Below are 18,931 nucleotides of genomic sequence, written 5' to 3'. Positions count from 1 at the left end.
CAGGGTGTGACTTGTCTGACGTAAAACCCAACCAAAGAGCGTTCTCACAGAGGCTCATTCCTGCGACGAACGGAATACAGAGATAAGCGGAGATCACGACTATCGTTCTTTCTTTCACTGCCCATCATGACTATGGTAACACCGATATGACCACTATACAACCACCACGGAAGAAAGCTCGTCTCCAACGTGCCAATACAGGCTGCAGGGACTGTCGTCAGCGTCGAGTCAAATGCCCCGAGGGCATGTTGGATCCCCATACGGGCAGGAAGGCTGCATGTCGGAAATGCTGGGAGAATGATCAGGAATGCTATTACCCTTCGACAGCTCACAAGCCGTCGAAACTACTCAAAGACGTAATATGGGTGGAAAGTGGACCGTTCGAACATATGACAACGACGAAGAAGACGCCTGAACAGGATAACATACTCTTCGTCACATCCTCATCGTCCGGTCAGTCGTCTTCCTCGCCCATCTCCCCTACCATTTCTACCCTACCGCAATCACTGTTCGATCTTCCTCCACCATCTGCAAGCTTCGAGTTCAACGTTGATCCCAATACTCTACCTACCACTGGTCGCCCGATCGCCTCCAATTCACCTCCCATCGATAACAATGCCCTAGATTTGACGTTCTTCTTGAATCCCCCTCCCCCAGCCCATCACGATCTGTTCCCTATCGTAAACTCCTCGGCATCCATCACAGCACTTCAAGACGATGCGCAAGCCGAAGCGTCCTCTTCAGATACTACAAATGACGCCTGGCTTGCCTTGTTGCGCGAGCCATATCCATCCCGCTCTACACCTACGAGCGCCTTCGCACCATATCTTCAGCCGAATCTTATCAAAGCCCTATTCCAACCAAGTCCTAAAGCACCTGTCACCTATTTCACTCTCGCATCGTTACCATGTGGATCTATCGATCGAACTGCATTATCCTACTTCGAGAGTCAGGGGTGCAACGAGATCGTCGCTGCTCCGACCCCCAAAGCAAATTGGATCCATTCGCTACTCTTCCCGCAGATCTACCATCTCCTATCGACTGTTCCATCAAGCAAGACACCTCAGGGGATGGTCAGGGATTTCGCATACCATGCGCTCATGCAATTGAGCTTTGTCCATAGGGGCAACGTTGAGAAAGACGCCACGAGGGCAGTTTATTGGAAATCTGAAGCATTGAAACACAGGAGATTGGGTAGTTCGACTGTGCTGAAAGTTAAAGCGTTATATAAAGGTGCAGGATGGAAGACAGAGGAGTATTTGTGAGTTTTATTTGTTTGGTGAATGATATGAAAGATCGCTGATGATTAACAGAATGGGCTTTTTCGTCCGTTGTATGGCAGATGTGAGTGACCGGTATATTATTGGCCTTTCAATAGGAACAAGAGTTGGCTTACCCTTGACCCCGCTACAGATGCTAGATTCTCGTGATTTGGTCATAGATCATACCACAGCCTGCGAGCTACCTGCAGACACCTGTTCGCCCAACTACCCCAGTCTACGCGATATGATAGCGCTCTATTCTGTGAGTTCCCGAGTCCATGAGTCCGTCAACAAGCTGATAGTTCTTCACCTGGCGGTTGTCAGACCATTCATGGGTCCTGTACACCACTTGAACTCGCCTCGGCACAGCCTCTGTCCGGTCCAACCAAACCTGTATTCGAGTTGCCATTGGAAGGACCAGATTGGGTAGAAAGATTTGTCGGCTACTCTCGCCAATTCATCATCCTGCTCGGTAGAGTGAACGGAATGGTCACTTATCGCGATCACTTGATCCGTACTGGTCGAGAGAATACATTGGATGGGAAGATGTTAAGAGCGCAGTCGGAAGCGTTGAGCGCAGAACTGGCTGACCCATATGCATGGTTGGAATCAGGCAAAAGCTATCGGGTGGAGAAAGGTGGAATAGTGAGTTTCGTTGTCCTAGACCTACCTAGTTGAGCTGCGCTTACCGCTTGTCTTTCCCATTCTTTAGGTCCTGCGACTAGCTCTTCAGCTAATGGTATTTAGCGAACTTCTCGAAATTAGTCTTGATGACTCGCGATTCTCGCATGTCCGTTCTGTAGCCCAAGAGCTTGTAGCTGATACAGTAGGGCATGAGTCAGCAGGATACCAGTGGTGCTTGACAGTGAGCACACCACCCGATTCTGTATCAAACCTCCGCTTACGCTTTTCATTGCAGGTTATTGCTGTCTATACCAGTAAAAAGGACGATCGGGATAGGACGAGGGCGTTACTGGACGATGTGAATTCCATGTCATTTGGGAAGAGCTACAATGGTACTTCGGAGATCATGGAGATGTGCTGGGAGATATACGATGCTCAAGGATTTTATACGAATGGGATAGCTCCGTGGCGAGAGGCGATGACGGCTTTTGGAAGGACTGTAATTGTATAATCTCGCTATGAAACAAAATTGTACAGAGTATTATCGATTGGTTGTCAAACGTATGAATCCATATGACGACATATCTGAGCATCAAATGTATGATCAAGCATGCATGCATAGACCTCGCATCCATTCCAAGGCTTACATCCAATACACGTTAGAATCACTTGCTCTACAATTACGTCACGTGCAACGCTAGCTACGATACGCTGCACGACATCATGTCGTGGACAGGTAAACCCTCTTTCACATCATCATCATTATCATTCCTCATCTCACAATGATCAACCATGACCAGACCGAGTCCGACCCATTTTCTATGTATACCTCTGATCAACTCTCTATCGCGCACACAGCTCGATGTATCCCTCAGTAGACTACGCGATGCAGCTGTGGCCCTTTGCATACCTAGAAAGGCGTTCCGCCCGATTGGGACGTTACATCTGACTCTTGGGGTGATGGACTTGAAGGAGGGAACCAGATTGGAAGAAGCGATTCGCCTTTTGAACGGACCAGAAATAGCTCAGACTATAAGAGATATGATAGGCAGAGAATGTGAGTGATCTTTCTTACGTCACGGCTGACCTTCTGATCAGCTAGACTCACTTGCAATCTCAACTCATTGAGCACCATGCGGTCACCTTCCAAAACATCTGTAGTGTACATACACCCAGAGGACCCAACTTCACGCCTGTTACCACTTTGTCAGCGCTTCCAGGAGATCTTTACATCTTCAGGGCTCCTCATCCCAGAAAACCGACCATTAAGACTACACGGGACAGTCATCAACACGCGATACGTGTCGAAAGGGAATTTCCCTCCCAAAATCGATGCAACATCGATAGTCAGACAATTCCAAGAAGAGACATGGGCTGAGAATGTCGCTCTAGAGAGGCTGGCGATATGCAAGATGGGTGCAGAGAAGGTGCTAGACCCCACAGGAGCGGTGATCGATGAGCAGTATCGGGAAGTAGCGCATGTAAATTTTGCATGACGATCTACCTAACTACATCTCCCATATCTTATCTAGTACAATCTAAGACCCGTTCAAGCCGAAATCACACTGATCCATATTCGTCAATAACACTAACAGGCTTCTCGTATACGCCGATAGGCTCATAAGGTATATCGTCATATCCGAATGCACCCAACCCTCCAATCTCAATTCCTCTTGGGGTATCAGTCCATTGAGGTGCTGCGGTAACACCGATGACCATCACTCGTAGACCGTATTTATAATCGGGAGTGCCCAAGGCTTCACCGGTTTGTGAGTCAATCACAGAGATGAGATCAGGTACGCCGGCGGTGATCTATCAGCAAGGTCAGTAATTGTTCCGACCGACGTGACGAGTAAGAGATAGCATCTCACCTTGGTCACACCATTCACTTCATGCTGACACATCAAGTTCTCGTTTTTGAATGGTACTATATAGATCTCGTCAGCAATATTGCCCTAAACCAGCGCCACGATGGTCTCTGCTTACTAGTCATGGTACCTTCGAATTTCTCCTTTGGATTTTCAGGATCCTCATCTTCTTCCTCATCAGCCTTTAACGCTTGAATGACGATCTCTCCAATGGTATGTCCCTTGTATATCCTCCTATTGACATTGGTGACTTTACCATTGAAGAGGACTTTGGCACATCGACTACCACCCAAAGCCTCCACGAGGACTTTTCCGATGTTACCTACATTGGACTGCTTGTTTGCCAAAGCAACAGCTCGACCAAGTCTCCACGCCTGAGATACAGTGTTTTTGATCATTGCTTGTTCGCATTGTGGCTTGGTCAGTGGTCGTTGAGCAGCTCCAGCGTGCGTACCCATTTCGACGCATGCTGCTCGCTCTACGGCATCCACGTCTTTGTCGCTTCTCGCTTTGGTCATGAACTAGACGATTCATCAGTTAGGATCCGAACACCAACAAGAAAACTTGACTCACTGTCACAGTACCGTCACCACTGGCCAGTGAGCTTGGAAGGAGCATTTCTCCCCTGCCTGATAGGTCATATACGTTTGGAGTAGTTTGCCATCCCGTTGGATAGGCTCGACCCTATATATAGCCATCAGCTCTTCCGTCATCGCAACTGAAGGACTTGATTGACGCACCATGAAATCACCATCCAAGATTGGAATGTCCAAGTATACCGAGGCACCAGTGATCATATTGATCATACCATTTCCTCCACCTATTTCAAGAGCAGCCAGTGCCGCGCATTTGTCCATCTACATGAGAAATAGGATGAGCACAACACATTCCAGCAAGCGAACAGCTTCAAGACGACTTACCCTCAGGAACTTCATTAGCTCAGAAACCGCTTCATTATATTCTTCATTCACCAATCTCTCCTGACTGACCTCCGGACTTCCGATACCACCTCCCCAGATCACCATACCATCATCTTCCAATTTACTGAAATCGATGATCTTGATCGATCCACCTGCTCTAATGATCTCCCTTAGAGCGAGAGCTTTACTGTAAGGTGATCCACCACCTCCACAGCCTAGAATATAACATCCTGTGGCGATCCACTCGGCATCGATCTCGGATAACATCCATTCACCCTGCTTCGTAATAGCGGGACGGTAGTCGAGTATAGTCTGAGCAGTAACGGGAGGGTCAGATTCAGGTAGTGGGCCTTTTCTGATATTGGCTGGCGGGATGGCATCGACGCTCGCTAATTCTTTTGTGTCCTTGTTAGCGATAGCCGAAGCAGTTTTTTGGAACTGTATATGAGTAACTGGGGCGCCTGTCCATGGTCCAGCAGCTTTGACGTAGAATCTTGCCCTTCCGGTCGTGTCTGTGAGAGGTCAGCGTCAGCAAAACAATCCAAACATAAAAGACAAGAAGCAATATTCAATGTATGACCTACAAGCAATGGGTATAATTTCACTTTCCACAATCGTGGTCTTGGCTCTATCTGCTCCTAAATCTACTGCTTTATCGATAGCCCGTTGCTCTACCTTCTTCCTGACTTCGGCAAGTGGGGTAGTGCTGGTATCCTCGAATGTATCGATCACACCTGATACTTGAGCACATGCTGCACCCACAGCGTTGGCTGCATCGTAATATGGGAATCGGTGGACTTTGCTCACACCTTGGAGTGTGTCCGGAACAAGTATAGCTCCTCCACCAACAAGGTATACAGGTACATCTTGAGTGGAAGTCTTCATGCTTTCCAGAGCAAGCTCTATCATGGTCTTCATCCTAGCTGAGGCAGCTGCGATAGTGTCTGAAGAGATGTTCTTGACCAAGTTGGCGTTACCTATACCTTTGGCGCGTCCATCTGCTACAACAATGTCGGTAGTGGTGAGAGTGTCACCGCCAAATGCAATTGACTGATCAATCCTATATCCCACTGAGTCGGGACCAACAGTGACTTTGCCTAAGTTGTCGACCCGAACTCTCGATCCACCTCCAAGACCGATGGAATGGACATGGGGCATCGAGAAGTTCAGTGGTACCCCACAAAGCTCGTGTCGTGCTCCAGCCTGACGAGGGAATCCCGTGGGAAGCAGTACACCTACTTCGGTCTACATTATATTATCAGCCATGATTCAACTTGTATATGTTTATGGAATGGCGTACGGTAGTACCTCCGACATCTATCACCAACGCGGTCTCCTTTCTTGCTCCACCACTTGCTAATCCAGCTAAGAAGTTCGCCCCCCTCATGGAGTTAGTTGGACCAGAACTGAATGTCTTGATAGGGAAATGTTCCGCTTGATCACAAGTCATCAGGGTACCATCGTTCGAAGTCAAGAACAGTGGGATGTCTAGCTCAAGCGATTTAAGAGATTGCCTGAATCCCGATACAGCGATCTTTGCAAAAGCAAGCAAAGAGGCGTTAAGGATAGTAGCGTTTTCTCGCTCGAGCAAACCTGCAGTTTCATCAGCAAGTCGGATCGATAAGAGAGATTACAAGAAACACCACTCACCGATATTGGCTACCTCCTTGGACAGAGTCACTTTAATACCGGGTATCTCTTGCTGGAGGGTGTCCCTGACTTGCTCCTCTTGCTTGATATCATGATCTATAGGGGAATAGACTCCGGATACGGCAACAGTCTTGATACCCTGTTGCTTAAGCTCGGCGGCGATACCCCGAATCTCGTTGATGTCCACCTATAACTCATGGCATTAGCTTTGTCGCCAGTGAGCAAGGTAGGTCGACGTACAGTAGATATTTCTCTTCCATCTACTTGCAAACCACCCTCAACCATCCAGACGGGACCTTCCAACACCCTCCTGAGCTCATATGGGAAACTGACAAATGGCGGACATAGCCGACTGTGCGGTCCACAAAGTCTGATGACTCCTACTTTCTCGAGCTTGGTTGCATCTCGCTCGATAAGACTGTTCACAAAAGAGGTCGTACCGATGGATATAGCTTCAATGCGCGACTTATCGCTGGAAGATTTCTCCAGACAACCGAATATCGCTTTCTGGATACCTGAGGTGACATCTGGTGTGGTAGGGGATTTGAATGATGCAAGAACGGGTGTAGAGGTTCCGGGCGTCAAATCGAGGATGACCGCATCTCTGCATAATGGTAAATATTTGAATGGTCAGTGAGTCGATTGTGAAACACTTGCAGCAGATTCACTCACGTATTGGTTCCTCCTACGTCCACACCAACTCGCAAGGTCTTATGGGGGATCGTCATTATGGCAGATAAACTTGGAATGTACTGTACGATCAATGTCCAAATGTGAAGATAGCCAGGAGATACATCAGCCCATCTCTGGACCTTATGTATTTATCTATCTCTGCACCCTACTCGTACCCGTATCTGTTTGGAGGTCCATGAAGTGGGCACAAATGGGTGTTAACGTAAATGACCGATATGGGGAATGTGACATACCGACATATCGGGTCGGCTAGATGCGCGTGGGCGTGATTCTAACCTAAGTTGGAAATTTCTATGTATGTTGGACCATTTCCTTATCTTTCGTTCGGGAGTTGATGGGACTAAAAATAGTATGGATGTATCTCGTAGTGACCGTTAGGATAGTACATAAGAGGAGGCGGGAGGGGGTTTGTATGCCGCGACGCCTTAGGTCCTTCGCTACAACCTAAATTGTCGACGTAAACTTTCCCATAACAAGATGACACGTAATAAATTGATAGAGAAGCTTCAAGTCCCTCAAAGGGAGGAAGAAGCGGAGGTATGGCAACAATCACGATGGGTATGTTCGAGACAGTGTAGGCTTTATTGATCGCAGACCGCTGACCGTTGGAGCAGTTAAACAGAGATAACGTACCATTGCCTCCTTACCGTCGATCATGGGGAGCTTGGTCTTACGTTGGATACTGGTGCGCGACCGGTAAGTTTCGATATAGGTTTGTCTACTGGAGTCAACCTGACGAAATGCGTAGGTATCAATATCAGTGGATGGACAGGTGGCTCCTCGCTTTTGTCTTTGGGCTTATCAGTTGGTAAGTCTTTCACTGAGTACATTCTGCGCTGGCTTACTACGCGATGCAGGCGAGGCTATGGCTGTCGTAGTCATCGGTCAATGTCTCGTGGCCGGTGCTTGTGTCCTCACAGGTTTGTTTGGTGCTGAGTGGCATGTCGGCTTTCCGCTCTGGAACAGAGTAGGTTTTAACAAACCTGGTGGTATACATATAGGGGAGGAAAGTGGCTGATAGCGCTATAGGCGACATGGGGTATGAAAGCTTCGTTCTTCCCTTTACTGAATCGAATTGCTTTGTCTTTCACATGGTCAGCCAGTGAGTTTTACTCAGAGTTTTCTCTCGCACTAAGACCCCGTGTTAACATCGGTACTATAGCCCAAGCTTGGTTCGGTGGTCAAGTTTTGAAAACTCTCTTGGGCTCAATCTTCCCTTCGATCTACAGTAAGCCTTACATTCCTCGATGTGTTCTCGGCTAAACCATTTGCGTAGACATGCACAACCCATTTCCCGTATCCACCGCTATGGATGGCGCAGACTTCATGTGTTTCCTTCTCTTCTTGCTCATCTCTATACCATTCATCTATATCCCTCCTGAGCACTACAGAATCCCATTCCTCTTCACCGGTGCTATTTCTACCATTGCCTGTTTCGCCCTATTTATCTGGTCTCTCGCTCGAGCTCACGGCGGAGGACCTTTGATCGGAAGCGAGGCAATGGCTATAGTAGGTGTAGAAAAGGCGAGAGGAAGTGCTCTGGGTTGGGCGATGGTGTACGGTATCTCCAGTCAGATGGGTCAGATCTGTGCTGGTGTTAGTAATTTGCCTCAGAGTATTCTTAGAGAAGATTCTGACGATTTGCCTTCTAGATACTCAATAATTCCGACTATACCAGATTTGCCGTTCACCCTCGTGCCCAGATCATCTCACAAGTAGTCGTTATTCCAGTTATGGGAGTTCTGACTTGCCTTATCGGTATTATCTGCACTTCTGTGGCTGCCCAATTCTATCCAGAAGAAGGTCTACTCTGGGCGCCGTACGACCTGCTTGCCGCCGTTCAAAAGAACGGTGGCCGTGGAGCGAGAGCTGGTGTATTCTTCGCATGTAAATGAAGATATCATCGTGCTCGTAACAGGCACGACTTTTGCTGACTTCATTGGTAAAAAATAGCTCTCGCGTTCTTATTCGCCCAGTTTGGTATCAACATTGGTGAGTGGCCTTCTTGCATCTGGCTGAAAATCCCTGAACTTGCGCTGAGCACCTCTTCGGCGTAGCCGGTAATGCTATTTCTGGCGGTATCGACCTGGCATCTCTTTTCCCTAAATGGGTCAACATCCGTCGTGGAGGTAAGTCATCTGATATTTCTTGCTTCAATGAACGGTCATATGCTGACCTTGAATTGTAGCTTACTTTGTATGTCCATTCTGACAATTGTTTGATACCGGCTCTAACATTGTGATGTAGACTACACTCATGGCACTTCCTATGTGCCCCTGGGCACTAGTATCAGGTGCTACTGTGTACATTTCTGTCATGTCTGGTGAGTCGAAGCAGTCTATGAGTACTATAGGTAATCAAGCTGAGTCTGACATGCTTGTTAGGCTACGCAACCTTCTTGGCCCCGATGACCGGTTTGATGGTTTTCGATTACATCTTCATTCGAAAACGCCAGATCAAGCTCTCCGACCTCGTATGTATCCATTCGAAACCGTCTTCAGCAGCTGACTTGCTGACGATCCCTTGCAGTATCAATGTAACCCAAGCTCGATATACTATTACTACAAGGGTGTCAACCTGCGAGCAGCTATCGCCTGGGTATGTGGTGTGGCACCATGTTTCCCAGGATTCTTGGCTAGCGTATCTACAGTTAAGATCCCTCTCGGAGCTACCTACGTCTACTACCTTTGCTGGCCTCGTAAGCATTCGTATCAATATGACAGAAGGGCATGCCGCTGATGGATCCGACAGTTGGCTTCACTATCTCTGGAGTTGTGTTTGTCATTCTTTCAAAGATCTGGCCTCCTAATGGAATAGGGGAAGTAGATGGGTACGATTATTTCGGTACTTTCGGGTTAGTTGAAATCACAATGTTTAGTATAGATGAAGTTACAGTGATGATGCTGAGACTGTGCCATTGCAGCGAACCTAACGGTCCGAGCCCAATCGGGACTGTCTTACCGGAAGATGGTACGGACAAAGACGAGCCAGCGCTCGTACATGCTATCCCTCTCAGAGAGTAATTATTGAGCTCTGAACAACGCACATACCTCCCACCAAGAAATACTTTTCTAACCTTTTTTTTTCTCTCTTGTTTCACATCGTTGTTGAATTTGGTCGGATGATAGAATAGAAAATTAGAATATGAAAATCATCCATACTCGATCTAGATTTAGATATGAATTACATGGAGATGATACAAGATGAATTGCCAGGCTCACTCAGTCTGATCACTACGATGATGACCTGGATCCTTCTTTCCTTGACTCCTAATATTCTAGTCATCGAACCTAGCTTACTGCAATAACCAACATCGCTAATCCCAACCCCGACAACATCATAACTAGAGGGCTGCTAAACCTCACATTTCCTTAGCCCATGAGATAAGAACATTCAGGTATATCGTCAAAGTCGGAGGCCGAATAATTCTGTCTCATGTAGCGAATGTCGTCTGCGAGTCCTATTGGATGATGACATAGGTATGCTTCTCTTCCTCCGAGATTTGCGACTGTCGCATTGAGTAGAGCTCCCCCTCCTGCAGCGGTGCAGTAAGCGATGGTAGAGAAGTTGCCACGTATCAAACATCCGAATTGATGGGGATAAGCGGCGAAGAACTGGGCCATTTGTTCGTTCGAGAGAAGATCCGAGGTCATGTTGGGGGTCCGGGCTGTACTGTGCGTATTATGATATTTTGTCACATATCAGTCATAGACCGTTGTGGTAGCATGAGTAGCTTACGGCAATGAAGGAACTTTGTCGGCGATTGCAAGAGAAGAGGGATTCCTTGGAAAATGTGGTTTCGAGAGAACCACTGGCAGACGGAATGAACATGCAGTACATGATGCATGGTTCAGCTGTAAATGATAATGTGAGAGTATTCCACCTTCCACCTTAATGATGATCAAGACGTATGATGATGTTGAATAATGAATGAGCTCATGTTTCAGCTCTTAAATGACGGGTGTGACTGATTCAGTTCCCTATTCAAATGGTCCACCATAGACGAAAACCTTGTAGCTTGATGTGACTGTCAGATCATCCGGTCTGACATGTGACATGCAATGGAATTTTGGCTACCCTTCTGGAGATGATGGTACTCGTACTACCCATCACGCGAGCATACTTGGATTACTATAATAGATACAGTAGCTGCGAGTAATCGAAATGGTGGGGGGAGAGATACAGAAGATGTGGGCAATCGGGGTGGGCATATTCTTACTCGCCCACTTTACTTCCCATTCTCCACTAGCATTTCTGCCCATCCATTCCTTCAGAATCTTCGATCACTATCCTACAGACAATGACATACGAGATGAAGAGGTATATATTGATGTCACATTCATGCTTTGCTCCTCAAGCCCGTAACAGAACACTAAGCAAGATGACCATACCGACACCCCCAACTCACGTCACACTGCCTTCAGGCGATCGTATGCCTCTCGTTGGATTGGGATGCTGGCAGAGTGAACCTGAAGCACTGACCAAAGCCGTCGCTCACGCTATCAAAGTGGGATACAGACATATCGACGGAGCGACCATCTACGGGAATGAAAAGGCTCTCGGAGAGGGTATCAAGCAATCGGGTGTGAATAGGAAAGATTTATGGGTAACTACAAAGTTATGGAATGGCAAGTCAATTACTACTCGTATCACCGCTATATGCTGTTTATTTATAATTCTGCTTGGGGGTTGTATAGATGATCATCGTCCTGAAGACGTCATCAAAGCTTGTAAAAGATCTTTAGAATCATTGGGATTGGACTACATCGATCTTTGGTTAATGCATTACCCTGCTGCTACCGATACCAACCCGAACGATTATAATGATATTAAAGTGTTGGATATACCTTATACGGAGACTTGGAAAGCTATGGAGGAGTGTGTGGAGAAGGGATTGGTGAAAAACATAGGTATTTCAAGTAAGTGCCGTACTTCCCCACAACATCATAATCACCAACGAGAGACAGTGTGTCATGCTTATACGATATTCATCCCTGTGGCTTGCAGATTACTCAAAAATCGAGCTGGAAAATCTATGGAATAACTGCAGGATCAAGCCTGCCGTTCATCAATTGGAAAGACATCCTTATCTACCTCAGAATGCATTTATGAAGTATCATAAAGAGGTAAGCTCATCGCTGTTTGATCAACAGATTCAACTAAACTCAAAGGGAGCTGATCAGAAGCCTTATACTGTAGATTGGTCTTCACGTCACTGCCTACAGTCCACTTGGAAATACCAACCCCTCATTCGCAGATCGAGACTCTCTACCTCCCATCCAGAAAAACTCCGCTGTCGTGGCGTTGGCAGAGAAATATGGTATTTCACCTGCAAATGTTCTTATCAGCTTGCAAGTTTCCGTATGTACCTATTCCGATAATCCTTACGACATGTCCGTGGCATTGAAGCTGAATTTTGCCGTGGATCATGTAGGAAGGCTGCTCAGTCTTACCTAAATCAGTAACACCAAAACGTATCGAAGAGAACCTCAAGGTCGTGCAGCTCAGTGAGGAGGATATCAAGTCGATCGCAGATGCTACCAAAGGTCAAAGGGCAAGATACTGTGATTTTAGTGATATCAGTGAGTTTTATCGCTCCTGGTTCTGTCTGACCTGAGACGGATGCTGATGAGTCACTTGGGCAACAGTCGGCTATAAATATTATGAGGGTTTGGATGACAGTGATTGAGAAAACCAATACACAGTAACTCCTATTCTGTAATATAGTTCAGATGGTGCAATGAGAATTTTTGTTCGGCTGGAGCAGAAGCTGTTGCAATCTCGGTCTACGATGATTGACATGCAGTTGATGGGACGATCCTAGTATCAGGCATTCAAACTTTCTCTCCAGTGATCTACTGACCCACCTGTTTCTACAAATGGCGTCCGGGTGTACCCTGGTGTACAAGGCTCAAGCAGTCGATTATGTACGCCTGTTCCTGCAGATGCATTCTGGGGCATTAAGCCTCTGAGTCCTTGCTCATGCCAAGAAACAGAGACAAACAGGCTGAAATCCTCACAAGAAGGTACCGAATACATGTCCTCCTCAATTTCAGGCACGAGGACGTCTTAGTCATCCAGAGTGGAGGTGATCCACCTTTCGTCTTGCACGACAAATGGCATATAATGGTAGATGAACACGGCTAGACATACATAGCTTGGCGTATCGTCTTCTAAGAGTGGTGTTTTCGATCCAGAAGATAAAAAGAGAAGCGTTCGTCTTCAAAGTAAAACGATGACGATTCAACAACCAGCGTTATTCCAACCTATCGCCTTGGGTGATATTCAGCTGAAACATCGGATTGTCATGGCACCCATGACGAGGCTCAGAGCGGATGACGAGACTGCCGTACCTTCCGACGCAGCTGTGAAGTATTATCAGCAAAGAGCCAGTGGTAAGCCTCTCCCGCAATTGCGTAGTGTATTTATATCGGTGTGAGTGGGGTTGACGGTTCAATCCTTCCGTAGATGGCGGTCTGATCATCACTGAGGGTACAGTGTCCTCGAGCGAAGGTAAAGGATGGCATCATTCACCTGGAATTTGGTCGAAAGATCAGATCGAGGGTTGGAGAAAGATAACCGATGCTGTACATGAAAAAGGTGGTAAGATTATCTGCCAATTATTTGCCGCTGGGTAAGTCTGTACCGAAATACAGTGTAGTGGTTTGCGATACAATGCAAATCATCGCTCACTCATCAGGCTCTCTCCCATAGTCGAGTGGCAGATCCCACTTGCGCACCTGTCGTATACGCTCCTTCAGACCTGAACGATCCCACTCCAGGAACGCCCAAACCACCCTTGAAAGTCATGACTGTCGATGATATCAAGCGAAATATCGATCAATTCGTTCAAGGTGCTAGGAACTGCATTGAAGCTGGGTTTGATGGGGTGGAGATCCATTGTGCGAATGGTTATGTGAGTTTGATCTTCTCCTTCCTTGATAATGAAATGAGCTGATTCAAGTTACTGCGTTTTTCCACATTAGCTATTAGACCAATTCGTGAGTGTTCGATGGTCCAGGTCACCTTCAGGCCGTTTATAGAATATTGATGTATAATACCTTTCAGATCCACTCAAATTCTAATCAACGAACCGACGACTATGGCGGCTCCTTGCCCAACAGATCTCGATTCCCAATTGAGGTGATCCGTGAGGTATCCACAGCCATCACACCAGGTAAAGTCGGAGTTCGGATCTCTCCCTTCTCGACATTCCAAGGCATGAGAGACCCCCATGATCCCACCGGGCTCTTTTTGTCTTTCATCACTGCTGTTCTAGATGCTGCAGATGGTTTAGCATATATCCACGCTGTGATGCCTCGAGCAAATGGTGCAGATGACCAGGATCCATCGAAATTAGTGGAAAAAGACGATTTGGAGCCTATCAGACAGTTGGTGAAAAATCGAAACATACCGTTCATAGTCGCAGGTGGATTCAATAGAGCTGATGCACTGGAGGATGCTGAGAAGTATGGAGATCTAATAGCTTTTGGCAGATTCTTTACGTGTGAGTTCTGAAGGTTCCTTCAACCGATTTTGGACTTGGCTGATCTGGTTATGCCCTTGTTTTGTTGTATTAGCTAATCCTGATTTACCAAAGAGGATCAAGAATGATTGGCCGTTCATCAAATACGACCGAAACTCGTTCTACACTCAAAGTATCGAAGGTTACACTGAGTGAGTGATCACTCTTGCGAATTTGCAAGGATCAGGCTGATAGCGGGTTTGATCTTGTGTACAGCTGGTCTGAATACCAAGTGACCCATCAGTACGAGTCTTCATACCCGGACGGAGAAGCTGTCACAGTATCTGCTTGATCGGTTTGTTCGAGTAGAAGAGTAGAAAAGGTAGCAAGTATATACATATACATATATCAATGATCCGTAGGTTAGATACATTACACAAAGAGATGCACGCATATGGTGGGATGCCCTTCTAGCGTCTGGCATGGGGCGATCAAGTGCCACATCGTGAAGTGTGAGACGTGATGTATACACGATCAACCCATAACTCCGTAACGCCGACTGCGTTTTATTTTCAGATGTGATCCTTCATTGTTCATTGTTCATCGTTCAATGTCCATCTACACATAGATTATTGCATACATAGCATAGACAACATCAAAAGGACATCCAATAAGTCCATCTCGATCGAATCCCAGCAAGCACCAGACACCAATCAAGCAGAGCGGCGAAAGAAACCGGAAAAAAAGCCTCCAAAATGACCTCCATGGCAGCTGCTCTTGCAGCCTCGTTGCCCGCTGCTATCTCTCGAACCGGAACCCCTCAACCTTCCTCTATCCAACAGCAACAGCAGCCTAAGCAGTTCCCTCAGAGATTAGAGGGCGTGGTAGATGTGGAAGCCGCAAGGGAGGTCGAGAGCGTACAACTGAACTCGTTGGTAAGTTTGTTTATGTTCACAATAAAGTGCGAAAAAGGAAAGAATTAACTTAACTCAATTCCTCGTGTCATAGGTATTCCTCAAGATGATGAAGCATTCGACCGACATCTTACCACCGCCACCTGCCAACACCTTGCAACAGGATAGAAACGCACCTCCTCCTACTGCATTATCGTCCCATACCGACTGTTTAGGTGTACTGTTAGGTCTGGACATGGACGGTGTGATGGAAGTGGAAGACTCCTTTGCTTTACCTGGAGGAGAAACCAGCTTAGGAGGTGAGCAGCTTATTCCTCATCTCACACAAAAATCGCTTCCCATATCTCTTTCATGCCCTCATATCTCACCATAACACTTACCTTCGTACTGATGTATTGTTCTTGTAGCCAACTCATACTCTGACCGACTTCTCACCCACTTACGAGAAGTCCAAACCCCCGATTCCCCAGTTGGTATCTACCTTTCGACGCGTAACGGAGGCTTTGCAACTCGAGTATCTATCGAATTACTATCGGCCGTCGAGAAAGCTGCTGGAGGAAGAGGAAAAGCCATCTTGGTCGTGCATGACGCTAGTAAATCCAATGGAGGTGATCTGAGCGTGAAGGCTTTCAGGTTGGGTGACGGTGCTAGAGAAGCTGCTAAATTGGGTAAATGGGATGAGAAGACGTAAGTTTTGGAATTCTCCTTTTAAAGTCCATCTTGGTATTGATCTCGAGTAGAGTTAGTGGTACTGACTATACTTCCTATCTCAGCCTCACTGAGAACGGTATAACTTCATCTACCTTGCTGTCACCTTTACCACTCACGATCACCTCTCCTACACTCATTTCCGCATTCCTGTCAACCCTCACTGCCCCCTCTTCAGAGCCTGAACGAACCCTTTCCGGCGCATCATCTTCCGTCGCTTTACCACCATCTTTCTCACCACTCATAAACCCTACTCCTTCCTCTTTGACCAACTATTTGCAAAACACCCTTGATTCGTTAACCCTCCACTCCCACGAGGCCAATAACATCGCATTCTTGACCCGACAGATCGCGAGGGAGAAGGTTAAACATGAACAAATGGTCAAAGATCGTGAAGAGGAGAACATAAAGAGAAGGAAACAGGGTTTATCTGAGTTCCCATCTATCCCCAAGGAGATCAAGAACCCAACCAAGGAACCATCGAGATTGGAGATGATCTGTCTGAACGGCACGACCGAAGGGTTGGCGAAGAACATGGCGGCTGAGGCTGGTAAGGGATTAGTCAGGAGTTACCTCTAGATAACGGGATGATGATGAGGTATTGTATATAGATATTGTGCAGCTTCAGACGAGATTGAAAGGTATTTCAGATCAAGATGATCTCCATTCTATGCATTTGGGATAATCATGATTCATGAGAGCTGCGATGACTGGGACCACGACTACATGATGAGCAATGCCGTTTCATTGAGTTGTAATACAGTACAACAAGATTGCGTATATATGATATTGATTCTAATGCAGATTTCTCCTCATGGACTCCTTGGATGTATTATTTAAACACGCTTTCCTCTCCTAAACATTGGGTATCCCGTATCACCCCACTACCAAGACACCAGTCGCCATACCAGATCGCAGCAACTTGACCGGGTGATACTCCCAATAGAGGCTCAGGTAAGTCTATGATGACGCTAAGAATAATGTAAAGGAGTTAGCAGACTCAGAACCCCGAATCAAGGCCATAAGTAACGACTCACCCGCCAGTGCCGTCATTTGTTTCCTTGATCTTTGCAAATACAGGACTTATCCTATATCGATCTTGAACGTTGATCTTCCTCTCAACGTCGTTCCCTATCATTTCGGTAGGACATGAACCATGGATCCAATGGAATTTATCGGTCGTCAAGCTCGTACATTTCAACATAGGATGATCCCTAAACGAATGAAGATCACCGGTCAGCCTCATTGTTGTATAGATAAAGGAATATGGCTTGATCATCAATACTCACTTTCCTGGAACGACGAGGATATCATTATTATCCTTACCTACTCCCTTCTTCGCAACGAACAAGGGTTTAAGTTGATTGGCAATTTTCGCTCGTTGGCCGATGGTGTAGTACCATAATCCTTTGTGTTCACCTAGAACTTCACCTGACAATGACACGATGTGACCTTGAGTAGTTGGTGGTGAGGTGTACTGGGCTGTTGAGTGAGATCATCGACTATCAAATCAGCACATCGATCTCACAGTGTACTGAATTGACTGTTCTGAAAGTCATTCACAAATGAAATCCCCGAATTTCCCTCTTTCACCTATGAAGCACACACCCATAGATTCCTCTTTATTCGCATTGGGTAGATTCCAGTAATTGGCTAATTGTCGAACAGTCGATTTAGTTAATTTGCCAAGGGGTAAGATTGCCTGTTCAAGTTCAACCAAAATTATCATCAGCAAAACAAGTTTGAGAATTATGAAGACCCATTGTATAATTGCTCACTCTGTTCAGTTGCGATTCGGTCATCTGTGATAGATAATAGGTTTGATCTTTCGTATGATCTTTTGCTCTCATCAGTCTGGATTGTTCGGATGTATGATCGACATGACCATAATGACCTGTGGCTAAGAAATGTCGCGAACGCTTTGGAAGATGTTCCATCAAAGCACCGAATTTGATTTCTCTACAATCAGGATATGAGTAGGTAAGTCATCATATCGTCCTTTCAGTTGAGACCACGTACCTATTACAATCCACGTCGGGATTCGGTGTGCCACCTCCTTCCCAGACATTAATAGATGGCTCAAACACCCTACTCCAATATTCTTTACTTAGATCCACTAATCTCACTTTATCCTGCGATATTCCGATCGATCGTGTCAAAGATATCACATCGTTCCAGTCTTTTTCCCATTGACAACCTGATTTTGTATTGCTCGATTGATAAGATAAGGAGTAAGATGGATCATCGGCCCTACTGGAAGGGGATTCTGATAGGAGAGGATCCCAATTGCGCATGAATATCACATCGAGGTTGAGGGGCTGATCGAAACAACGTCGATCAGCATAGAAGGACGGAAATATGCCGTACACTCTGCTCACCAGTTCACATAACATCCTCAGTGTCGTAGCTGAATCGACACCGCCTGAGACTGCTACTGTGACTATGTAAGAAGGATGACATTAGCGTATAATAAACCCATGGTAACAATGTGATCAGGAATCGAAATGAATCTACGCACCATCATCACCTGCTTGCAGCCCGAGATCCTCCAGACTTGGTATCAACCTATCAACATCTCTCTGCGAGACAGTAGTAGCTATACTTCTTCTGCTCGCATATCCATATACAGGAGTTCTAATACTTTTGCGAGGTACATATCGAGCTGCAATTCTCGATGGGCCTGCAGAAGGGCCCAAGCCTGGTAGAATGGTTCTTACGCCCACAAGAGCCATTCCTGCTCGATCTCTTGGTCTGTCTCCTCTGTTGTCGCCTGCCGCGCGACCAAGCCGGATATGCTTTGGAGTTACGATCGTGCTGTAGCCTTGAG

The 18,931-nt window shown here is 46.5% G+C and overlaps 7 protein-coding genes across 7 annotated transcripts; 5 read left to right on the top strand and 2 right to left on the bottom strand.

Annotated features, from left to right (window-relative positions):
- Positions 1–146: 146 nt before the first annotated feature.
- L199_001607 (uncharacterized protein) lies at positions 147–2,397 on the top strand (the record flags this gene model as incomplete). Its single annotated transcript, XM_064887360.1, has 6 exons — positions 147–1,261; positions 1,314–1,344; positions 1,414–1,524; positions 1,587–1,907; positions 1,975–2,127; positions 2,182–2,397. The coding sequence occupies 6 exons, from the start codon at positions 147–149 to the stop codon at positions 2,395–2,397; spliced, it is 1,947 nt and encodes a 648-aa protein (XP_064743432.1).
- A 1,049-nt stretch (positions 2,398–3,446) lies between these two features.
- L199_001606 (uncharacterized protein) lies at positions 3,447–7,052 on the bottom strand (the record flags this gene model as incomplete). Its single annotated transcript, XM_064887359.1, has 11 exons — positions 3,447–3,698; positions 3,758–3,813; positions 3,873–4,275; positions 4,328–4,438; positions 4,495–4,611; positions 4,675–5,186; positions 5,259–5,919; positions 5,975–6,267; positions 6,325–6,511; positions 6,565–6,928; positions 6,997–7,052. The coding sequence occupies 11 exons, from the start codon at positions 7,050–7,052 to the stop codon at positions 3,447–3,449; spliced, it is 3,012 nt and encodes a 1,003-aa protein (XP_064743431.1).
- Positions 7,053–7,494: 442 nt separating this feature from the next.
- L199_001605 (uncharacterized protein) lies at positions 7,495–10,040 on the top strand (the record flags this gene model as incomplete). The annotated part of the gene is made up of 16 exons (XM_064887358.1): positions 7,495–7,575; positions 7,632–7,713; positions 7,766–7,825; positions 7,875–7,984; positions 8,047–8,119; positions 8,180–8,245; positions 8,294–8,613; positions 8,670–8,904; positions 8,971–9,009; positions 9,075–9,146; positions 9,206–9,213; positions 9,265–9,340; positions 9,402–9,490; positions 9,547–9,715; positions 9,769–9,871; positions 9,941–10,040. 16 exons carry the CDS (start codon positions 7,495–7,497, stop codon positions 10,038–10,040), a joined length of 1,683 nt encoding a protein of 560 aa, XP_064743430.1.
- A 1,358-nt stretch (positions 10,041–11,398) lies between these two features.
- On the top strand, positions 11,399–12,706 carry L199_001604 (uncharacterized protein; the record flags this gene model as incomplete). The annotated part of the gene is made up of 6 exons (XM_064887357.1): positions 11,399–11,645; positions 11,715–11,936; positions 12,025–12,143; positions 12,217–12,378; positions 12,452–12,599; positions 12,666–12,706. The coding sequence occupies 6 exons, from the start codon at positions 11,399–11,401 to the stop codon at positions 12,704–12,706; spliced, it is 939 nt and encodes a 312-aa protein (XP_064743429.1).
- A 546-nt stretch (positions 12,707–13,252) lies between these two features.
- On the top strand, positions 13,253–14,698 carry L199_001603 (uncharacterized protein; the record flags this gene model as incomplete). Its single annotated transcript, XM_064887356.1, has 6 exons — positions 13,253–13,412; positions 13,486–13,651; positions 13,732–13,933; positions 14,004–14,018; positions 14,086–14,524; positions 14,598–14,698. The coding sequence occupies 6 exons, from the start codon at positions 13,253–13,255 to the stop codon at positions 14,696–14,698; spliced, it is 1,083 nt and encodes a 360-aa protein (XP_064743428.1).
- A 539-nt stretch (positions 14,699–15,237) lies between these two features.
- L199_001602 (uncharacterized protein) lies at positions 15,238–16,683 on the top strand (the record flags this gene model as incomplete). The annotated part of the gene is made up of 4 exons (XM_064887355.1): positions 15,238–15,417; positions 15,491–15,695; positions 15,804–16,083; positions 16,170–16,683. The coding sequence occupies 4 exons, from the start codon at positions 15,238–15,240 to the stop codon at positions 16,681–16,683; spliced, it is 1,179 nt and encodes a 392-aa protein (XP_064743427.1).
- Positions 16,684–16,936: 253 nt separating this feature from the next.
- Positions 16,937–18,836, bottom strand: L199_001601 (tRNA (5-methylaminomethyl-2-thiouridylate)-methyltransferase; the record flags this gene model as incomplete). The annotated part of the gene is made up of 8 exons (XM_064887354.1): positions 16,937–17,075; positions 17,142–17,318; positions 17,394–17,586; positions 17,668–17,806; positions 17,883–18,063; positions 18,124–18,422; positions 18,483–18,544; positions 18,623–18,836. The coding sequence occupies 8 exons, from the start codon at positions 18,834–18,836 to the stop codon at positions 16,937–16,939; spliced, it is 1,404 nt and encodes a 467-aa protein (XP_064743426.1).
- Positions 18,837–18,931: the final 95 nt, after the last annotated feature.

Source organism: Kwoniella botswanensis, chromosome 1 (genome assembly GCF_036426115.1).
Source record: "Kwoniella botswanensis chromosome 1, complete sequence".
In the NCBI taxonomy this organism is placed as follows: domain Eukaryota; kingdom Fungi; phylum Basidiomycota; class Tremellomycetes; order Tremellales; family Cryptococcaceae; genus Kwoniella; species Kwoniella botswanensis.
The sequence above is the reverse complement of the archived record's forward strand: the minus strand, read 5'-3'. Positions and strand labels throughout refer to the sequence as shown.